The sequence below is a fragment of the Phyllopteryx taeniolatus genome, chromosome 1, assembly GCF_024500385.1.
Source record: "Phyllopteryx taeniolatus isolate TA_2022b chromosome 1, UOR_Ptae_1.2, whole genome shotgun sequence".
In the NCBI taxonomy this organism is placed as follows: Eukaryota; Metazoa; Chordata; class Actinopteri; order Syngnathiformes; family Syngnathidae; genus Phyllopteryx; species Phyllopteryx taeniolatus.
The window spans coordinates 29,959,525-29,979,554 of NC_084502.1; the positions used below are offsets into that span (position 1 = coordinate 29,959,525).

A 20,030-nucleotide genomic window follows, 5' to 3' on the forward strand; every position below is an offset into this window, starting at 1 on the left:
ACTGACTGAATAGCAACCGCCCGTGACCCTAGTGAGGAGAAGCGGCTCAGAAAATGGATGGATGGATGGATGAACAACAACCGTCATTCATTTCTTTATGGTTATGTTTTGTTTAATGTTAATTCTTTTCTGAAATGCTTGACAGTTTAATTTTCATCCCATTAAAAATAAAATGAAATGTGTTTCGCCTGGTACTTCATGTTTTCACATGTATCCATGGTCCTGTGCTGAGCAGCAACATTGCAGCCTCGTATTCTGAAAGTGGTGGCAAAGCCTGAATGAGTGCAGCGATTTTTCTTCATGAACACAGAGAGGGGCTCTTTAATATTGAAGGCTAAGCTGATTGATGTTACAGCAAAGACAAAATGTCTCCACCTGGACTCTCAACATCAAAGAGGCCCACAAACTGTGTGTGCAAGTATGAGTGAATGTGTTCCCATGTGGCATCATTAATGTTTCTATAAATGCCTTTCACATGCACACACACACACACCTACACATACATCATAAGATCTGAACCAATCACAAGTGAGTGTCTGTTGTTTGCAGCAAATCTAGTATCCACACAATTTTGGTCTTTTTAAATATTCTATCTACAGTGGGGCAAAAAAGTATTTAGTCAGCCGCCAATTGTGCAAGTTCTCCCACTTAAAAAGTAATTTTCATCATAGGTATACCTCACCTATGAGAGACAAAATGAGAAAAAAAAATCCAGAAAATCACATTGTCTGATTTTTAAATAATTTATTAGCTAATTATGGTCACCTACAAACAAGCAAGATTTCTGGCTCTCACAGACCTGTAACTTCTTCTTAAGAGGCTCCTCTGTCCTCCACTCATTACCTGTATTAATGGCACCTGTTTGAACTCGTTATCAGTATAAAAGACACCTGTCCACAACCTCAAACAGTCACACTCCAAACTCCACTATGGCCAAGACCAAAGAGCTGTCAAAGGACACAAAAAAACAAAATTCTACATCTGCACCAGGCTGGCAAGACTGAATCTGCAATAGCTAAGCAGCTTGGTGTGAAGAAATTAACTGTGGGAGCAATTATTAGAAAATGGAAGACATATAAAACCACTGATAATCTCTATCAATCTGGGGCTCCACGCAAGATCTCACCCCGTGGGGTCAAAATGATCACAAGAACGGTGAGCAAAAATTCCAGAACCACACTGGGGGACCAAGTGAATGACTTTTTGGTAAAAACTCAAGTTGTCGTGTTTGGAGGAGAAAGTTACATCCAAAGAACACAATACCTACTGTGAAGCATGGGGGGTGGAAACATCGTGCTTTGGGGCTGTTTTTCTGCAAAGGGACCAGGACAGCTGATCCTTCTAAAGGAAAGAATGAATGGGGCCATGTATTGTGAGATTTTGAGTGAAAACCTCCTCCTATCAGCAAGGGCATTGAAGATGAAATGTGGCTTGGTCTTTCAGCATGACAATGATCCCAAACACACTGCCCGGGCAACGATGGAGTGGCTGCGGAAGAAGCATTTCAAGGTCCTGGAGTGGCCTAGCCAGTCTCCAGATCTCAACCCCATAAAAAATCTTTGGATGGAGTTGAAAGTCTGTGTTGCCCAGCGACGGCCCCAAAACATCACTGCTCTAGGGGAGATCTGCATGGAGGAATGGGCCAAAATACCAGCAACAGTGTGTGAAAACCTTGTAAAGACTTACAGAAAATGTTTGACCTCTGTCATTGCCAACAAAGGGTATATAACAAAGGTACCTCATAGGTGAGGTATACCTATGATGAAAATTACAGGCCTTTCTCATCTTTTTAAGTGGGAGAACTTGCACAAATGGTGGTTGACTAAATACTTTTTCGTCCCATTGTATCCATCCATCCATCCCATGACCTTAACCATATTGAGAACCTATGAAGCATCATTAAAAGCAAGACCTTCAGGGGTGGAGGGAAGTATACAGTGGTGCCTTGAGATACGAATTTAACATGTTCCGTGACCATGCTCGTAACTCAAGATACTTCGTATCTCAAATCACCTCTCCCCATTGAAATGAATGGAAATACCATTTATTTTCCCCCCACCCAAAAAAATTAATAAAATAAAATGATTATGATTTTAAATGATTTAAAAAAACATACAATAAGGAAATCATTAAATAGAATTTGAAGAATTAAACAGTTTGTGCTTCATAATTTAATGCTGCAATTCATTTCATTGTGCTGTTCCTTCTGGTGTGCCTGCCTTGGTCATGAAGACATGAGCAAAGAATTATATGAATATGAAATATTTGTCATTTTATGTGGAGGATAAGGAATATATGCCTGTGAGAATTGTTATAATTTACTGTGTGTCTACATGTATTGCTCTACTGTTTGAGTTCAAATAGCCATTGCTTCTAAAACCACAACTATCAATGCTAAGCATTAGCATTTGCATGTCAATGGCTTTTTCCATAAGATGTTAGCATTAAACTGGCAAGCCCTTCTTAAAGCAAGTTGTGGCTATTGTTTTAAATTCAAAATTTTTAATTATCTTTGTTTTCAGTTTGGTTTTAAAGTAAATTTCATCTGGGAGTCGCATTAAACCGCTTGGTCTCTTTTTTTTGAAGATTTGCTTACTATGCCAAACTGTTGCCTATTGTGAAGTGAGTGGAGTGGTGTTTGCTACCACCATACAACACGAGTATCTCAAGTCTGCGCTCGCAAGTCAGAGCAAAAAAATCTATCTTGAAATACTCGTAAATTAGGTCACTGTGCAATAAATCAATGGGGGGGGGGGGGGGGGGTTAGGTTACATGGAGCCTTCTATTCTGATTATAATCGGTTTAGAAGGCCAAACCAAATGTAAATGCTCAATTTAACACCTCAATCGGAAAAAACAGGCCAAATCCAAATGGAATTTCATTCTGATTCACAGGGGTGGAAAATTCCTTTTGCCAAACCGATCATAAGTACATTTTCATCATGTAGCCGCTGAATCGGAATTGAACTGGGAAGTGCTGTCTGCGCAAGCTCCACCTTGTCGTAAATGCGCGGTGACGTCATCGTTTACCCACGGCATATATATGGTGGTTCCCGACCAGAGTTCGTATGAGACAGAGATCTTGTTTTTAACTACTTATAACTTGTTTTTATCAAGCGCTTGTTTTAATAAACGTGTAAACACAATCCCAACTACTGTGGTAAATAGACGACGGACCTCAATCTTGACAAATGACGTGACGCTCACGTCGATGTGCACGTCACATGGCTGTTCCAATGAAATATAATACACATGTATACATACACCCAATCAAAATAGATCTTCAATCAGAATGATTTCAATCGGAATGCCAAATAAGTCTCCATGTAAATACTTTACGTAATTAATTAACTAATTATTCAATGAGATAAAGGAATACAAAATATATAGCTAAAAACAAATACAAAATACAACGAAATACATTTTAACCAATTTTAAGGACAAAAAGACTGAGACAAACAGGATTACAGGACCCTTGATTAAAATGCTTGGTGGGCATCCCCCACGGGCCTCACTTTTCCCAGCCCAGCTACAGAAGCTATCCATCCATCCATCCATTTTCTGAGCTGCTTCTCCTCACTAGGGTCGCGGGCGTGCTGGAGCCTATCCCAGCTGTCATCGGGCAGGAGGCGGGGTACACCCTGAACTGGTTGCCAGCCAATCGCAGGGCACATAGAAACTAACAACCATTCGCACTCACAGTCATGCCTACGGGCAATTTCGAGTCTCCAATTAATGCATGTTTTTGGGATGTGGGAGGAAACCGGAGTGCCCGGAGAAAACCCACGCAGGCACGGGGAGAACATGCAAACTCCACACAGGCGGGGACGGGGATTGAACCCCGCACCTCAGAACTGTGAGGCTGACGCTCTAACCAGTCGGCCACCGTGCCGCTACGAAATACATTTTAACCAATTTTAAGGACAAAAAGACTGAGACAAACAGGATTACAGGACCCTTGATTAAAATGCTTGGTGGGCATCCCCCACGGGCCTCACTTTTCCCAGCCCAGCTACAGAAGCTAATATACTGTAATTGTTGTGGACTAAAAAATGCATTAATTGTAAATCAGATGAATGAAAACAGCATTTGCCAAATCATTTAGCTGTAGTAACTACTACTAACCCTGATGTCATAGTGTACGTCTTACTTGTTGTAAAGGACACACCATCCACAGTGAGGGTCTCCTGAAGACAAACAGTCTGAACAAGACTGATACTGCTCGCATGTCTCCACAGGAAGTCTGCTCACCTGAAACAACAATATGGCCCAGCGTGTCAGACACGTGTGCATGTGTGACTGTACCTTCGAGTGTGTGTGCGCACGTGCACACCTGTCTGTCACTAAGCAGGTAGATGTACAGATGGTCCGGACTGAACATCATGTCTCTCAGGATGGGCTTTCCTTCCACCACTGTCACACTCTCGTACAGCAAAGCATTGTGGGACGGCGGCGGGACTCCATCCACGCGGATCTGAAACAAACAAACACACACACACAGACAGACACACACACACACACACACAGAAATTTAGCGAGCATTAACATTCAAAAGCCCTGACATTGACTGGCAACCAGTCCACTGTGTACCCCGCCTTTTGCCCAATGTCAGCTGGGATAGGCTCCAGCTCACCTGCGACACTAAACAGACATCTAAAGAGGGGTACACACATACTGATAATTTTCCCCCCACTTCTAATCAAAGTAAGCCAATCGCAGGGCACATGCAAACAAACAACCATTCGCACTCACATTCACACCTACGGGCAATTTAGAGTTGTTAATTAAACTACCATGCATGTTTTTGGGATATGGGAGGAAACCGGAGTGCCCGGAGAAAACCCACGCAGGCACGGGGAGAACATGCAAAGTCCACACAGGCAGGGCCGGGGATTGAACCACGGTCCTCAGAACTGTGAGGCAGACGCTCTAACCAGTCGGCCACCACTTGGAAAATCACAAATGTTTAACTTGTTCAATAGTTACATTGTTTGGATAACATGTCCATCTAGTCATTCACCACAAAAATGAAAACCACCATAATTGAGCAGTCACACAAGATAACAGTTAGCTTACCACCATAAAAGTCTTCTTTTACTACTACTACCTCCATTGCTACCACTACTAATGATACTACTACTAGTACCATCATTATCAGTACCACCACTACTCCTACTACAACGACCAGTGCTACTCTTTCTTCTTCTTTGCATTCTGCATCAGTCTGATTGCCCTGTGGCACTGTGCTGCCTCCCACAGGTCAGTCTTGGTACTACGACAAATATGGTTATTTGAAGTTTCAGTTTGTTTTTTGTACTGCAAAATCCCACAGACAATATTAAATATTAATATTAAAAACAAAAACAGATACATCAATAACAGTAAATATGAATGCAGTTGTATTTCAATAATGCAATAAGTGAGCATCACAAGAAAGAAATAGACACTTGCCGATGTTTTCTTCATCATGCGTGGACTCGCTCACGTTCGGTAAAGATGTTCAAAATCGGGATGTGTGTAGTACCCTGCTTTAATCAAGAAATATTAATGCGCTTTATCATTTCTTTAAAATAAAATTAATGGATGAGGATAATTAGCATTTAAAATGTAATTTCAGTCAGACAACTGAGGAGTAAAAATGAAATTAGGATGTTGTTAACCAAGTAGGTTAAGTACTGTATGTGTATGTACTGTGTGTATAAATAGATACATACTGTACATACTCTACATACTGTATTGTGAATGACGTAAATGGGAACTCTCCAGGTGAAACATATATTTGATGTTTTTCTTCTTTTTGCTCAGCGAGGAAGTTGGACTTGGACTCTCATTCACTTTATAATTTTTAACTGTAAAATATCTTAAATTGTTCATAGCTGCTATTGATTTTTATTATTGATCTACATGTATAGTTTCGTCAAAAGCTTTTTTTTTTCTCTTGAATAGTCATGCAGTCAAAGGCAATGTGTTATTTGTTGTCCTATAAGGTGCTTGTATGTGTAACTGCCATCATTTATGTACAGAATGTGCATCACACACTCCCATAATTATGATGTCACAGTACAGGAAAATTAACCATAATCTTGTCTTCCACACTCAGAAGCTCTGTCTACCTCGTCTGACTGTGACCCAAAAAAACAAGACTGACGAGGATGTAGGGTGTGTGTGTATGTTTCAGGTGGGGGTGCTGTAAGGAAGGAAAGGGTTAACTTACAGGAGAGAAGTGTGTGTAGTTTGCCAGTGTATTAATGAGCTGTCTGCTTGTTGTGCATTTGGTATTAATTTGAGCTGATGAGTCCCCCCCAAACACGCATACAGTGAACAGTATGGAAGAAAAAGAGGAGGGACTTGAAAGTAGGACACTGCAGCAGACAAGAAAGATACACACACACACACACACACACACACAAGACAAGCACACACGCACACACATGTACACACAAAAATGCATGCAAAAAAATGAAAAGAATATTATATATAAATACATACACGCACACACACAAACACAGACACATCCACACAACAATTTGGCTGGTAGTGAACATGATGATGTTTAAATTCCACAATCTAGCTGACGTGACACTGCAGTCGCCACCCGATATGCCTCCCACAACACCCCATTACACTCATGCCCCCTTGCCACCCCGAACCCCCATTACACTCATGCAAGAAGAAGAAGGGAGTGATTCAGGAAGAGGTGAACTTTAACCTGTGACTGTGACTTAAACCCTAAACACACTGACACCTGAACTTTAACCCCTAACCCTAAGACAATCTGTGTCTGTGTGTGTGTGTGTGTGCGCGGCCTCCAGTCTACATCCTATGATGTCACGAGAATGCCCCTCCTCCAAGGGTTCCATCCCAACTGTGTGTGCATGTGTGTGCATGTGTGTCTGTCTGTCTGTTTGTGCATTTGTGTATAACATCATACATTGTTGTAGTTAAATACATGTGTTTGTGTATGTGTGTGTGTAAAATACGTCATAAGACAACGATGATGTCATACATACACGTGTGACCTCAAGGTGCTGCTTTTCGAGAGAGAAATACTTTGTGTGTGTGTGAGTGGGTGTGTTTATGTGTATAACATGGAGGTGGTGAAATGGATAGATTTGCAATTAACACCTCTAATTATTTAATTACCTCTTCGATAAAAATTCAAAAGTATGAGGATAAAGTTTTATTTTTCTTCGAAAGTCGAAGATATTTTTAAAAAAATTTTAAGGGGAAAAGCACATTTTTTGTAAGCAAAAAGCAAATCCAATGAAAGCAAAATCACATTTTTCTACAGGAAGTAGATTTAATATGTTTAAGGTTTTTTTTTTTAAAGATAGTCATATAGAACCTTTGGATTAAATAAACTTAAGAGTAGAAGTAGTATACAGTGGTGTCTTGATTTAGGAGTTTAATTAATTCCATGACCATGCTTGTAACTCAAAATATATAATGTAGCAAACATACTGTAACATAACATAACTCCAATAATCTTTCACCACTGAAATGAATGAAAATGTCAATCAGCTCCAGCGCCCCAAAAAAACACTACAAATAATTTTGTAACTTGTTTTATAATACTATTAAGAAAATAGCACTCTAAAGTATTGTACTTCATAAAGAAATGGAGTAATTGTGTACCTTTGATAGAAGAAAAGAAATAAACGATCCACATTACTGGGAGAGCTAATGCAAAATTCAACAGACTGCAGAGTTTTAAATGCATTTTTATCCACATTTTAAAATAAAATAACATACATATACTAAGTCTGTAATTTGTCTATAGCAATTTAAAAAACAACACATTGGTCACTGATGACCACATTAGGACAACATGGATAGATATAAACAAGGAATTCTGTGTGTCTGCGTGTGCATTTTGCTGACATTCACACACTACACATTGTTCATTGAGCCATCAGAGCCTGCGGGAGGAAGACGAGGAGGAGGAAGGCCAATGAGGGGTGACATGAGGGGCGGGGGGACTGTTAAGCTTATTACCCTGTTCCCATCCCCCTAACACACACACACACACACACACACACACACAATGGATAATAGCGAGACCACCAACTACTGCATTTCACCCTCCAGTCACACAACCAATGCATAATTTTTGCTTGTTTTCTTCAAACCTTCTTTCAGTAAGCAGGAAGCACTTTAGTCTACTATATCTCTAATGGCCCCAACACCTTTTGTCAAGTTGTCTGTCATCTGCAACATCTTGTTTAACATGACTTCCATGCAATGGAAGTTTCTATATGGGCAACAAGGGCAGCCCCCTCAGAGATGTATGTAGTTGCAATGTGTAGCTTAACTTTTTTCTTTATTTTCACCACTGTTCTATGTTTTCGCCATTTGTGGATAATGGCCCTCACTGTGGTTCGCTGGAGTCCAAAGCTTTAGGAACTCACTGCCTCCCTACCGCCATCAGACAAACCTTCGGAGAGTTAGTCAGAATCAGTGTCGCAGCACCTACCCTGTGGAACTCTCTTTGGCAGGCACCAACACTGGACAGTTTCAAATCTGCACTCAAATGGCACAAGTGTTCGGCACCTAGTTTGGTTGCTCTGTTGTTGTTGTTTGTTGTTAAATTGTGTCTTTGTAGTCTCCTTGTCGTGATTGTCTTTGTTTATGCAAAGTGTCCTTGGGTTTCATGAAAGGCGCAACATAAAATACATTTATTATTATTATTTGTTATTATTATTATTATTATTATCCATCCATCGATTTTCTATACTGCTTAGCCTCACTAGGATTACGGGTGCGGTGTCGCCTATCTCAGCTGACTTCGGGTGATTAAATTAACCTACCATGCATGTTTTTGGAATGTCGGGGAAAACCCAAAGAAAACCCATGCAAGCACGAGGAAAACATGCAAATTCCACACAGGGGAGACCGGATTTGAACCCGGCTCCTCAGAACTGTGATGTAGATGTGCTAACCAGTCGGGCACCGTGTCGCCCTATTATTATTATTCATTTATGCATTAATTTTCCGTACCGCTTATCCTCACTAGGGTCGCGGGCGTGCTGGAGCCTATCCCAGCTATCTTCAGACGAGAGGCGGGGTACACCCTGAACTGGTCGCCAGCCAATCGCAGGGTACATTTAACTAACCATTCACACTCACATTTGCACCTACGGGCAATTTAGAGTCTTGAATTAACCTACCATGCATGTTTTTGGGATGCGGGACGAAACCGGACTCATGAGGAGAACATGCAAACTCCACATAGGTGAGGCCGGATTTGAACCCGGGTCCTCAGAACTATGAGGCAGATGTGCGACTGGTTTGCATGTTCTCCCCGTGCCGCCTATTATTCTTCTTCTTCTTCTTCTTCTTATTATTCCCAAGTGCATTTCCGGCTGTTGTGTTAGGGACCCATAAAGTATGTATATTTTCGCCAGGATACACCTGCAACCTGCAGAAATTAGTGAGTTTTGGGGCATGTTGAAGGTGGCAAAAAGTCAATCTGACAGCCAGCATGTCATCATTACCATGGTAACGTATGGAGAGACAGAACATTATCCAAAGTGAAGAGTCTTCACTGACACATCCCCTAATTCTTCCATCATCTCCATGGCAACAGCATAATAATTCATCCTTCTCAGATTGTGTGTGAGTATATGTGTGTTTCAGCAGGGAATTCTAGGAACGTTAAGTTAGACACTTACTGAGACACGCGCGGTTACAAACACACACAGTGGGAACAGGAAAATGTCTGACAAAGAAGTTTCTGTCAAAAATACATATGCGCACACGAGCGCATACGCACGCACACACACACACACACACACACTCACACACACACACTCACACACACACACATACCAGTTTCCATCATCTCCATGACAACAACATTCCCATTCATCCATCTATCCATTTTATATAGCGCTTGTCCTGATTAGGGTAGCGAGCGAACTGGAGCCTATCCCAGCTGACTGTGCGTAGAAGGCACGGTTCACCCGGGACTGGTGACCAGCCAATGTCAGGACACATATAGACAATAAAGCATTCCCACTCCCATTCCTACTTGGACAATTTCTTCATCTTCAATGAAGCTGCGATGCTAACTCTACACAGAAAAGCAAGAGCCCAGATTTGAACCCAGAAGCTCAGAACTGCGAGGCTAACGTGCAAACCACTAGCGCACCATGTCAGCCTCTATCACATTTTTTTGAATGTCGTAATTCAAACACACAAGAATGCTTCCTTTTTTGTGTCTGTTTCTATCCTCAGCTAGCTCCAATGCCTTGGTAGCACTATGGAGCTGCCAGGCTAGGAGCTAGCACGGTGACGCCATCCGGAATACTAGCGTGTGGCAGGCACACACTGGGTTTCCTCCCATGTTCACATTTAGACTGGGTGTGTCAGCCCACTGACCACACGTGCACACACACACACATACGCACAAACCATGAAATGCTTAGTTTTCTGTTTAGACCACACACACATATGACTGTGTTTCTATGTGTGTGTCCTTGGGGACAATGTTTATGGATTGTGTTTATGGATAAAAATTGTTGTAGAAGGACAGCGACCAATGGAATGAGCCAAGAAGATGAAAAGAATGTGTGTGTGTGTGTGTGTACAGTTTGTTTTTATGAGACCTTTACTGCTGCCAAAGACAGACAGACACACGCACACACACGCACGCCCACACACTCACACACACTGCTGGGTAAACATTTGTTAGCGACCAACAACTTTCAACAGGAGTATGTCATGAGGATGGATGTGTGTATGTAGTCACATGATTATGATAAAGTCACATCATAATACTGGTGTTATACATCAAGCAAATATGAAATAAAGGAAATATATATCCCCAGTTGTCCTTCGCAAACACAAAATGAATCTGTTTCTGTATGTTCGTCTAAGCGCATGTGTGTTTGTGTGCATGTATGTGTGTATGCGTGTGGTCACCACAGCGTGTCTCCTCTCTACCCTTTGCTGTTTGTTTTGAAATGATTTTGCACGCACACACACACACAAACACACACACACTCTCAGAGCCAATCAGTTGTCAGTAGAGTATAAGACATATCACTATCTGCCCCTCAAATATATTTACTGTATTACTGTCTACTACGTAACTCCCTCTGGCCTGACATCACGGTGTGTGTGTGTGTGGGAGGGGGGTGGGAGGGGGCATTTGATTTGATTGACAGCAAACAGGAGCTGACACATGCACACTCAAAAAGCCCTAACTTTGCTTATATTAAGGTGGAGGATGTGTCGCAGCAGGAAAAAAAAAATGTCATGGGATTATGGCATACTAATTTCAGAGTGCTTCAAGGTGTTCAAGTTTTCTATTGGCCCAAAGTTCAGGACAGTGGGACACCACAATTATTATGCCTTCCTCTATTTCCCCCTTGCTGCTTACAGTGCAAATCCACCAAAGACCACCAAAATAACATGCTCGGCGTCACATCAAAATGCGCTGACGCCCCCTCAGCCCACACACAATGATTGGGAAAGTTGAGGGTGTCAGACGCTTTGTCAAGTGCAGTGTGAAAAGTCAAGTCTTGTGGATTTTTGGCGTGGCGTGGATGACCGATGCCAGGTTTGGATCGGATGCTAGTCATCGACGTGGCGGGGTCGTGCATGGCGGGCAGACCGGTACCAAATGGCCCGGCGGTTGGGAACCACTCTCTTAAAGCATTATAACATCACCGAAAAGATGCTATTAATTAGCCCCGTATATGCCGTTTTGCATTGTTTTGATAGCAGAAGGCGGCGTTGTTTTTTTTGTTGTTTTTTTTTAAATACACATGTAATTTTATGCCGGCACGGTGGATGACTGGTTAGCAAAGCCGCCTCACAGTTCTGGGGACCGGGGTTCAAATCCACGAAGCCACTTTTTTGAAGATTTGTTCACTTTGCCAAGCTGCTTGTTGTCAAGTGAGCTGAGTAGACTTCACTTCCACCATGCAGCGCTCCTGTTTAAATGTTTTGCTCACAAGTCAAAATAAGAACATTGGCCAAACAACGGTTCGGATCTGGAAAAACTCCTAAGCCCCTCAAGGCAAGTCTCAAGGCACCCCTGTAAAAGCTGCCAAGCCGCAAATTTTAAGCAGAGGTCACCTTGCCTCACCAGTACAACTCTACATGAGAAAATAGTATGAAAGAGTTGGAGAGGTTGCTGTGTTACACTTCCATCCATGCAGTTTAACGGCTAATTTTAAATTTGTTGAACATTTCAAATGTTAATTTGTTAAGGATGTTTTAAAAAAAGGGATAAAAGGTGAAAAACTTATTTTTACATTATCTGTAAAGATCTGTGGAAGTTGATGCAAGTTAATGCCAAAAAAAAAACTGTTTCAAAGCTTGTTTGGTATTACATGAAGAACAAAAAAAAATCCCAAAAGGAAAAGTAATGTTTTTATGTTTTATCCTTTTGGGATTTTATTTTAAGGCTATATAGCCCAGCCCAAGTCCATTGTGTGGTTGGAGTTCAATACATCAAATGCATGAAAATTGTAATCCAAAAAAGCGCTCACCTTCTTCAACTGTCCGCTGCGTGTCCCCACAAAAACCACAGTGTGCTCGCCATACGTATACGCTGCCACAGCACCCATGCCCTCTGTGCGGTCTTCGAACAATGGACTCCCCTCAATGACCCGCAGACCCCCCAGCGGCTGATTCAGCACCAGACCACAGAAGTCGTCTCCAATCTGCTTCGGCTGACCAAACACAACGACAGTTTCATCACACACAATGGCCTTTTAAATGTGACATAAAATGTAAAAGTGATTTTTGAATGTCCATCCATTTTCTTTTACCGCTTATCCTCATTAGGGTCGCGGGCTGCTGGAGCCTATCCCAGCTATCTTCGGGCGGTAGGCGGGGTACACCCTGAACCGGTCGCCAGCCAATCGCAGGGCACATAGAAACAAAGACCCATTCGGACTCACATTCACACCTGCGGGCAATTTAGAGTCTTCAATTAACCTACCACGCATGTTTTTAGGATGTGGAAGGAAACCGGAGTGCCCGGAGAAAACCCACCCAGGCACGGGGAGAACATGCAAACTCCACAGAGGCAAAGCCGGATATGAATCTCTTGTGCTGCCTTTTATTATTATTATTATTATTATTATTATTATTATTGTCACATACAGGCGGGGATTCAAACCCCAGTCCCCAGAAATGTGAGGCAGATGTACTAACCAGTCGTTCACTGTGCCGACATTTTTGAATGTGTTATATATAAATAGTTTTGTTTCTGGAGTGCCCCCCTCCCCAGCAATTGTTAAATTAAACAAACAAGTCACTCTTTTGTTACTACTATTTCCAAATATGAGTCTGAGACAGTGTGGGGCATCAGGGCCTTTTCTGTTGGCATAAACTTTCAGAAGCACTTGACCTACATTTTGTTAGCGTAATAGCATAATTAACTTATTGTTAATATTTCAATTAAAAAAATACCATTGAGCTTGCTAAAATTTTTTTATTTTATTCATGTCTGTGTAGATTCTCAGGCACCCAGGTCATGGTAATTCGAAAAGGTTGAGTCGAGGCAAATGGACTCTTTTTGTTTGTTGAAGTTGTTGTTTTTTTTTATGCTATTAGGCTCACGATCTCCAACCTAGATTTGAATATTTGTTCCATGAAATTGTATTAATTTATTTCCAACATTCTAGTCACTCCATTTAATAGTATTTATGCTTCCAGGATGTGTTTGCGGATGTTACATTTTTTTTTGTCTGCTCACTTTTCAGCCAATATGTGCTGCCATGTCAAAGTAATCTGACCAGGAACTTCAGAATCAGTAGTGCTGGCCCATAGAACGTAAACTATAATAGTCGTGGGTCTGTTTCTTTAACCAGTTAGTCTTGAAATTCGCCTCACAGGGCCAGATAGGTGACCCACACTAGCATCAGCATTGTGACTGGTTAGTCAGAGCGAAACTTGTTCCCGCCAAATTCGACTAGCAAAACATTTGCAACACACGATTTGCACACATTAATAATACATTTCATTCATTCATTCATTTTCCACACAGCTTATCCTCACTCGGGTCGCGGGCGTGCTGGAGCCTATCTCAGCGTGAGAGGCGGGGTACACCCTGAACTGGTTGCCAACCAATCACAGGGCACATATAAACAAACAACCATTCACACTCACATTCACACCGAGGGGCAATTCAGAGTCTTCAATCAACCTACCATGCATGTTTTGGGGATATGGAAGGAAACCGGAGTACTCGGAGAAAACCCACGCAAGCACGGGGAGAACATGCAAACGCCACACACGAATTTGAACGCGGGTCCTCAGAATTGTGAGGCAGCAGTAATGTGTGACTTTTTCTCCTTTACGTTAGTTTTTTTCCTTGAATACAATTCCTGTCTGTTCGTGCATATCTTTAGTTGTGTGGGAGTGGTTTTCTCAGAGTACAAATAGGCAAGCGGACATAACATAGCATCAATAAGTACACGCTACAAAGCAAATTCTTGTATAGTGACAATAAAAGGCATTGTATTCTATTCTACAATGTTATACTTTATTCTATTCTCTCTATTCTATTCTATCAAAACGATGTTAAGCCAGCAATATTCAAGCCTCAAACAGAACACTTCAGATTTACGCTCTTATTTTGAAACTTAAAATTGCACCACTTCTGGTGGCAGATTTACTTAACGATCGCCCAACGTCAGTAGTTTTGCAATGAACGTCACATAAAAGTCTCCACAAATCACGTAAATTAAACTCCTCAAAAAATAACATTATACAAATGCTTACATGTTTCATGCACTTATGTAATTATAAAGATTAACATATTTTCTTAAATAAATATAATAAGAAACATAATAAATGACTTTGTGGCCAAATCTACAGTCTCACTGCAGACTGTAGACCAGACAGGCGGCACACTGCACAAAGTGGAGGAGACTTGAGGAAGCATGTGCGATTGCATGAATTTGATTTGAAGGGGCATGGCGTTTGTTTGCGTTTCTTGCCCTCGCGTATGACCGGCCTCGTTCCCATTCCTACACACGCTTGCTGCAGGCAACGCAGGTGACTGCAGGGTGTTTTAACAATGCTAACACACACTGCGGCATTTGGCACATTAATAATTTTTCTTCAATTACAATGTTTTTGTGATAGTAGGGAGCCAAAATTGAAATCACGATTAAATTTAATCCATCCATCCATCCTTTTTCTGAGCCGCGTCTCCTCACTAGGGTCGCGGGCGTGCTGGAGCCCATCCCAGCTATCATCGGGCAGGAGGCGGTGTACACTCTGAACTGGTTGCCAGCTAATCGCAGGGCACATACAAACAAACAACCATACGGACTCATATTCACACCTATGGGCAATTTAGAGTTGTCAATTAACCTACCATACATGTTTTTGGGATGTGGGAGTAAACCGGAGTGCCCGGAGAAAACCCACGCAGGCAAGGGGAGAACATGCAAACTCCACACAGGCGTGGCCGGGGATTGAACCCCGGTCCTCAGAACTGTGAGGCAGACGCTCTAACCAGTCGTCCACCGAGCCGCCCTCCTTAGCACAATCTAATCTTAATCCACGTGTTGCACTTAGGCCACTGGTCATTTATTTTAACATAGTTAACACTTTTGTTTGCCGCTGCTGTTGGACACAAGCAACGGGCTGGGGAGAGCATAGCTGGACGTCAGGGAACCCGAAAGGATATTCGGATGGGACCGGAATTGCTCAAATTCAAACGATGCCCAACCCTAGTGGTGATAAAGTGCTGCCTCCACAAGTTAAATTTAATATGTCTAGGCGTACTCACTTTAGGGGTTGGGGGAATCGGGTATGCACAAGTCTCCAATGACCCCACAAAAAGTGGCTAGATTGGTTGCTAGTTGATTTTCACCCAAGAATGTCAGCAAGCTTTTATAAGGAGATCTGTAATCTTAAATTGTGAAAAAATATGCTTCATGTCTCCTTTAAAAAAGTGCACATCTGTAACACACACATACAAAGAGTGAGGGGGTGTAGCTTGCTGAAATGGGATGTAACTCACTGTATGGATGCAGGGCAGCTCCTTGTTAAGTAACCATGGCAACGAGAGGCGGCCCTCCCCGCGGTAGCAGGAGCGTATCCTCTCTCTCATGGCCAGGTTGATGTCGTGCAGTGTGAACAGACACAGGAGCGTCTCTCTGGGGGGGTTTGAGCGGTTTTTCTGACCCTGAACACACATACACACACACACACACACACACGTGCGAGAAAATCAAGTGAGTCAATGGTTCTTAAACTTCGTACACCAAGATCCACTTCAAAAAATACTTAGGACTCCAAGTACCACTATCATTACCAACATTAAAATTCAGGAGCAAAGTTGGGCTAAGTGTTCATCAAAAACAAGACAGAGACATAATATCAACTATTACTGTAAGCCACTATAACATTATGCACAGTTAACATTACATTAACACTGCACTTAAATATAGGAAAATTAAAAACTGTACTTAAATGATTCATTTAAAATGTATTGCACATAAAATTTAAATAACAATTGTACCAAAATGAATGTTTTAAAAAATATTTTTTTTGCAGATTAAAGGGGAGTTTTCAGTTGTTTTATTTCAGTTACGTTTTGTCATATTTGTTGAAACTGTCTGTATAAACCTAACAGTAGTATATTAGTAAAATGATCTGTGAAAAAAAAATCATCCATTTCTGGCCTCATCTTGTATCTCTAATTAGATTTTTAAGAAACCACTGCGCCCGAGGAAGAATCACCAATCTGAGACAAAAGGTCTGACAAACAAAGTGTCAATCATTTGCTGTGCATTCGCAGGCACACTCATAGCACGGCTTTGTCGTAGCGGGCACACCACCGCAGCCTTATGCTGACCTGTTAACTTGGGCTTCAGGAGCTTTGCTGAAACTATGGCGGAAGATACAACTCCAGAAAAAAAAAATGCCCATCCTTTGTTTGCTACCAACTTGGCATAAGACTAGCAAACAGAAGCAGAGCAAAGGATCTCAGGAAGCTGAGGATTTAAAAGCGGCGCGAAATTTGCAACATTTCTGCTCGACAGGTAGGTTTATCACCTCTTTTTGATTTTTAATTCATCTTATACTCAAAAAAATAAAACTTCAAACCCATAGCATTGAGTGTTATAGTACCACTATTACGAATAAGTAATGCTCAACATAGCAGCCGTGGCTAACATTGGCAAGTTTACAGAACTAATGCTTGCTTAGAATTGCTAGGTGCTATTTTGTTGAAGCTGTACACCACACTTTGTGACTATTTAGCAAAAGTACACACGTTCTTAATCACATGCCATTATGAAAGGCCATGTTTGAGAATTCCGCTCGTGCACGTCAGTGAGGGGCGCGGCTTTCATTAGTAACTCGAGGGCGGGGATTAGTGAAGTGAGGCTACATTCAAATCTTGCTAGCGGTTTTAAAACTGCAAAATCCCCCTTCAAATGCAAATATATTGTACTTTAAAGTTAAATACAACGAAATGAAAAAAAATATTGGTTTGTTCTTAGGTGTTGTTTGTTCGGATGTAAGATGCCGTTTGAGATGTGATGGTATCAAGCATTTATTGCTAAGAACTTCACCACGTACGACACACTGAGTCCCACTAGAGGGACATCGCGTATAACACTTTGAGAGTCGCAAAAATAAGTCACCTGGGAGAAAATGACAAACAGGACATCGTCGTCTTCCGACAGGCCGAGCGCCTGAGCCAAGTGTCGTCCCGGTTTTTGTTTGTAGGCAGACTGGACCAGTCGGTACTCCACGCCGTCCTTGGTGCATCCTAGAGGGAATTCCACGTACGAGTAGAACTCCGTGTCGTTGGAGCACATCCTGACGATCTTGGAGCTGAAGAACTTCTCTCCGCCGGCATCCATCTGCGTCAGCTGTGTGTCCAGCTGCAGCGTCAGGAAGTAGACATAAGTGCAGCTGGAGAAGCCGTAGACGTAGTAGATGTCAAAGGCAGGGTAGAGGGACAGCGTGTCCGACGGGATCTTGATCTGCGACGACACAAACTCGTCCTGGTAGACCAGCGAGAACATGTTGACGCTCTCCTCGTCAGCCACCAGCTTCCTGCTGGACAGCGTGGGGAAGTACTCAGACTTTCCATCAATGGCGGCGCCGATGAAGAGCCGGCTGCCACCCTTCGTCGTTTTCTTTCTCTTCGGGTCATTGGTCCAGTCATCCTCGCCGACAACCACACCTGGAGAGGTTTGTGGTTACCACGGTAACACCAGCTGACCAACACATACGCCTATCTTAACTGACACTGTGAACTGTAGTCTGTGGTTAATTGTGGTCAATTGGCCCTCTCTTCACTCACGCAGACAACAGACAGTAAGAGAGTGATTCTGTACAGGCAATGTTATGTATTGCGTATATATGTAACTATATCATATGGTAGTTTGTTGTCCACGTATGTATGCATGTACAAAGTATTTGTATTTGCTTTTATTTTGCTTTGTTTTACTCTGCTGTCTCCAGCCAGGTTGGCATTGCAAATGAGAATCTCAGTTGCCTGATCTAAATGAATAAATAAAAATAAATACATTCAGTTCACGGGTTTGCTTGAGCCTCTCCCACCTGATTTCGTTCAAGAGGCAGGATACATCCCGGACTAGCCACCAACCAATTGCTGGGCGCATATAGACAAACAGACATTCATACTCACATTCCCACCCAAGGACAATTTATGTTCATGAATGTCTTCAATGAACCTAACATGCATGTTTTTGTAATGTGAAAGGACATGAAAACTCCACACAGGAAGGTCAGAGTCTGAATTCAAACCCCCAACATCAGAGTTTGTCAACAATTGTCCAGAGTTCCTATAGGCTCTGGATGTTGTGGGGCTGTCCTGGTTGATACGCCTCTGCAACATCCCGTGGACATCGGGGACAGTGCCTCTGGATTGGCAGACTGGGGTGGTGGTCGCCCTTTTTAAGAAGGGGGACCAACTACAGGGGGATCACACGTCTCAGCCTCCCTGGTAAGGTCCTATTCAGGGGTGCTGGAGAGGAGGGTCCGTCGGGAAGTCGAATCTCAGATTCAGGAGGAGCAGTGTGGTTTTCGTCCTGGCCGTGGAACGTAAGACCAGCTCTACACCCTCAGCAGGGTCTTCGAGGGTGCATGGGAGTTCGCCCAACCAGTCTACATGTGTTTTGTGGACTTGGAGAAGGCGTTCGACCGTGCCCCGCGACCCGACCTCAGATAAGCCATAGAAAATGGATGGATGGATGGATACTTTAAGTCTGGTAGGATTGGTTTTGAGCAGGTTAACCTGATCTGTTTTTGTGCACGTTAATGTAAAAATATATATATTCTGCAGATATTTTATAGCATTTGTATGATTTTGTGTATTGGTCCATGGCCTCCTGTAAAGCTATTTGACATCAACATTTAGTGCTTTTTTAATTCATAATTTATTACTTTAATAGCTGTGGGATGTTCATGCACCCACTTGTTTGTGCACTTTTCTGCACTGCCAATTTGACATAATGTCCTGTTTTTGAATAAACGGATGGGAATAAAGTTTTTGATCCGATACATCTCAATTAATCGATTATTAAAATAATCGCTAGTTGCAGCCCTACTCAGAACTTTAAGAGAGATGTGCTAACCACTCGTCCACCGTGCTGCCCCGACTCCTTATATCATAATACTTTCATGCAGCTTGGTCAAACCTAACTCTATTTAAATAAAATAGCTTCACTTCTGTGTGTCAGCTCCCTTGTTTTGTCACGTCCTTTGAGTGAGCCATGACACTCGTCGCTGATCTGGCTTCAAAACCCGGTTGCCGTTTTGACACCAGCTGGTGTGAAGGAAGTGTGAGAAGCCCCGCCTACCTGCCATCCCGTCAGCCTCTCTAGCACCAGACAAGTAGTGCTCTTTGCGGTGGTGAGGCTCCCCCAGTTTGAAGAGGTCCTCCAGTCGGAGAAACTGGCAGACGCCCTGCCAGATGGAGCCGCACGCCACCAGCCTGTTGCCAGTGTAGTCCACCAACAGGAGCTTGTTCACGTTGTCCAACGAGTCCAGGCTGAGGACACACACAGGTAATCAGAC

The 20,030-nt window shown here is 42.5% G+C and overlaps 1 protein-coding gene across 3 annotated transcripts in view; it reads right to left on the bottom strand.

Annotated features, from left to right (window-relative positions):
- plxna3 (plexin A3) overlaps positions 1 to 20,030 on the bottom strand; it is an 85,580-nt gene that overhangs the window by 46,169 nt on the left and 19,381 nt on the right. For all 3 annotated transcript variants that reach the window (XM_061787316.1, XM_061787306.1, XM_061787297.1), the window contains 6 exons: positions 19,814 to 20,004; positions 17,624 to 18,171; positions 15,994 to 16,158; positions 12,500 to 12,682; positions 4,333 to 4,473; positions 4,150 to 4,250 (listed from right to left, as the gene is read on the bottom strand). In XM_061787316.1, coding sequence (XP_061643300.1) covers positions 4,150 to 4,250; positions 4,333 to 4,473; positions 12,500 to 12,682; positions 15,994 to 16,158; positions 17,624 to 18,171; positions 19,814 to 20,004 — 1,329 coding nt within the window. The remainder of the gene's footprint in view (positions 1 to 4,149; positions 4,251 to 4,332; positions 4,474 to 12,499; positions 12,683 to 15,993; positions 16,159 to 17,623; positions 18,172 to 19,813; positions 20,005 to 20,030) is intronic.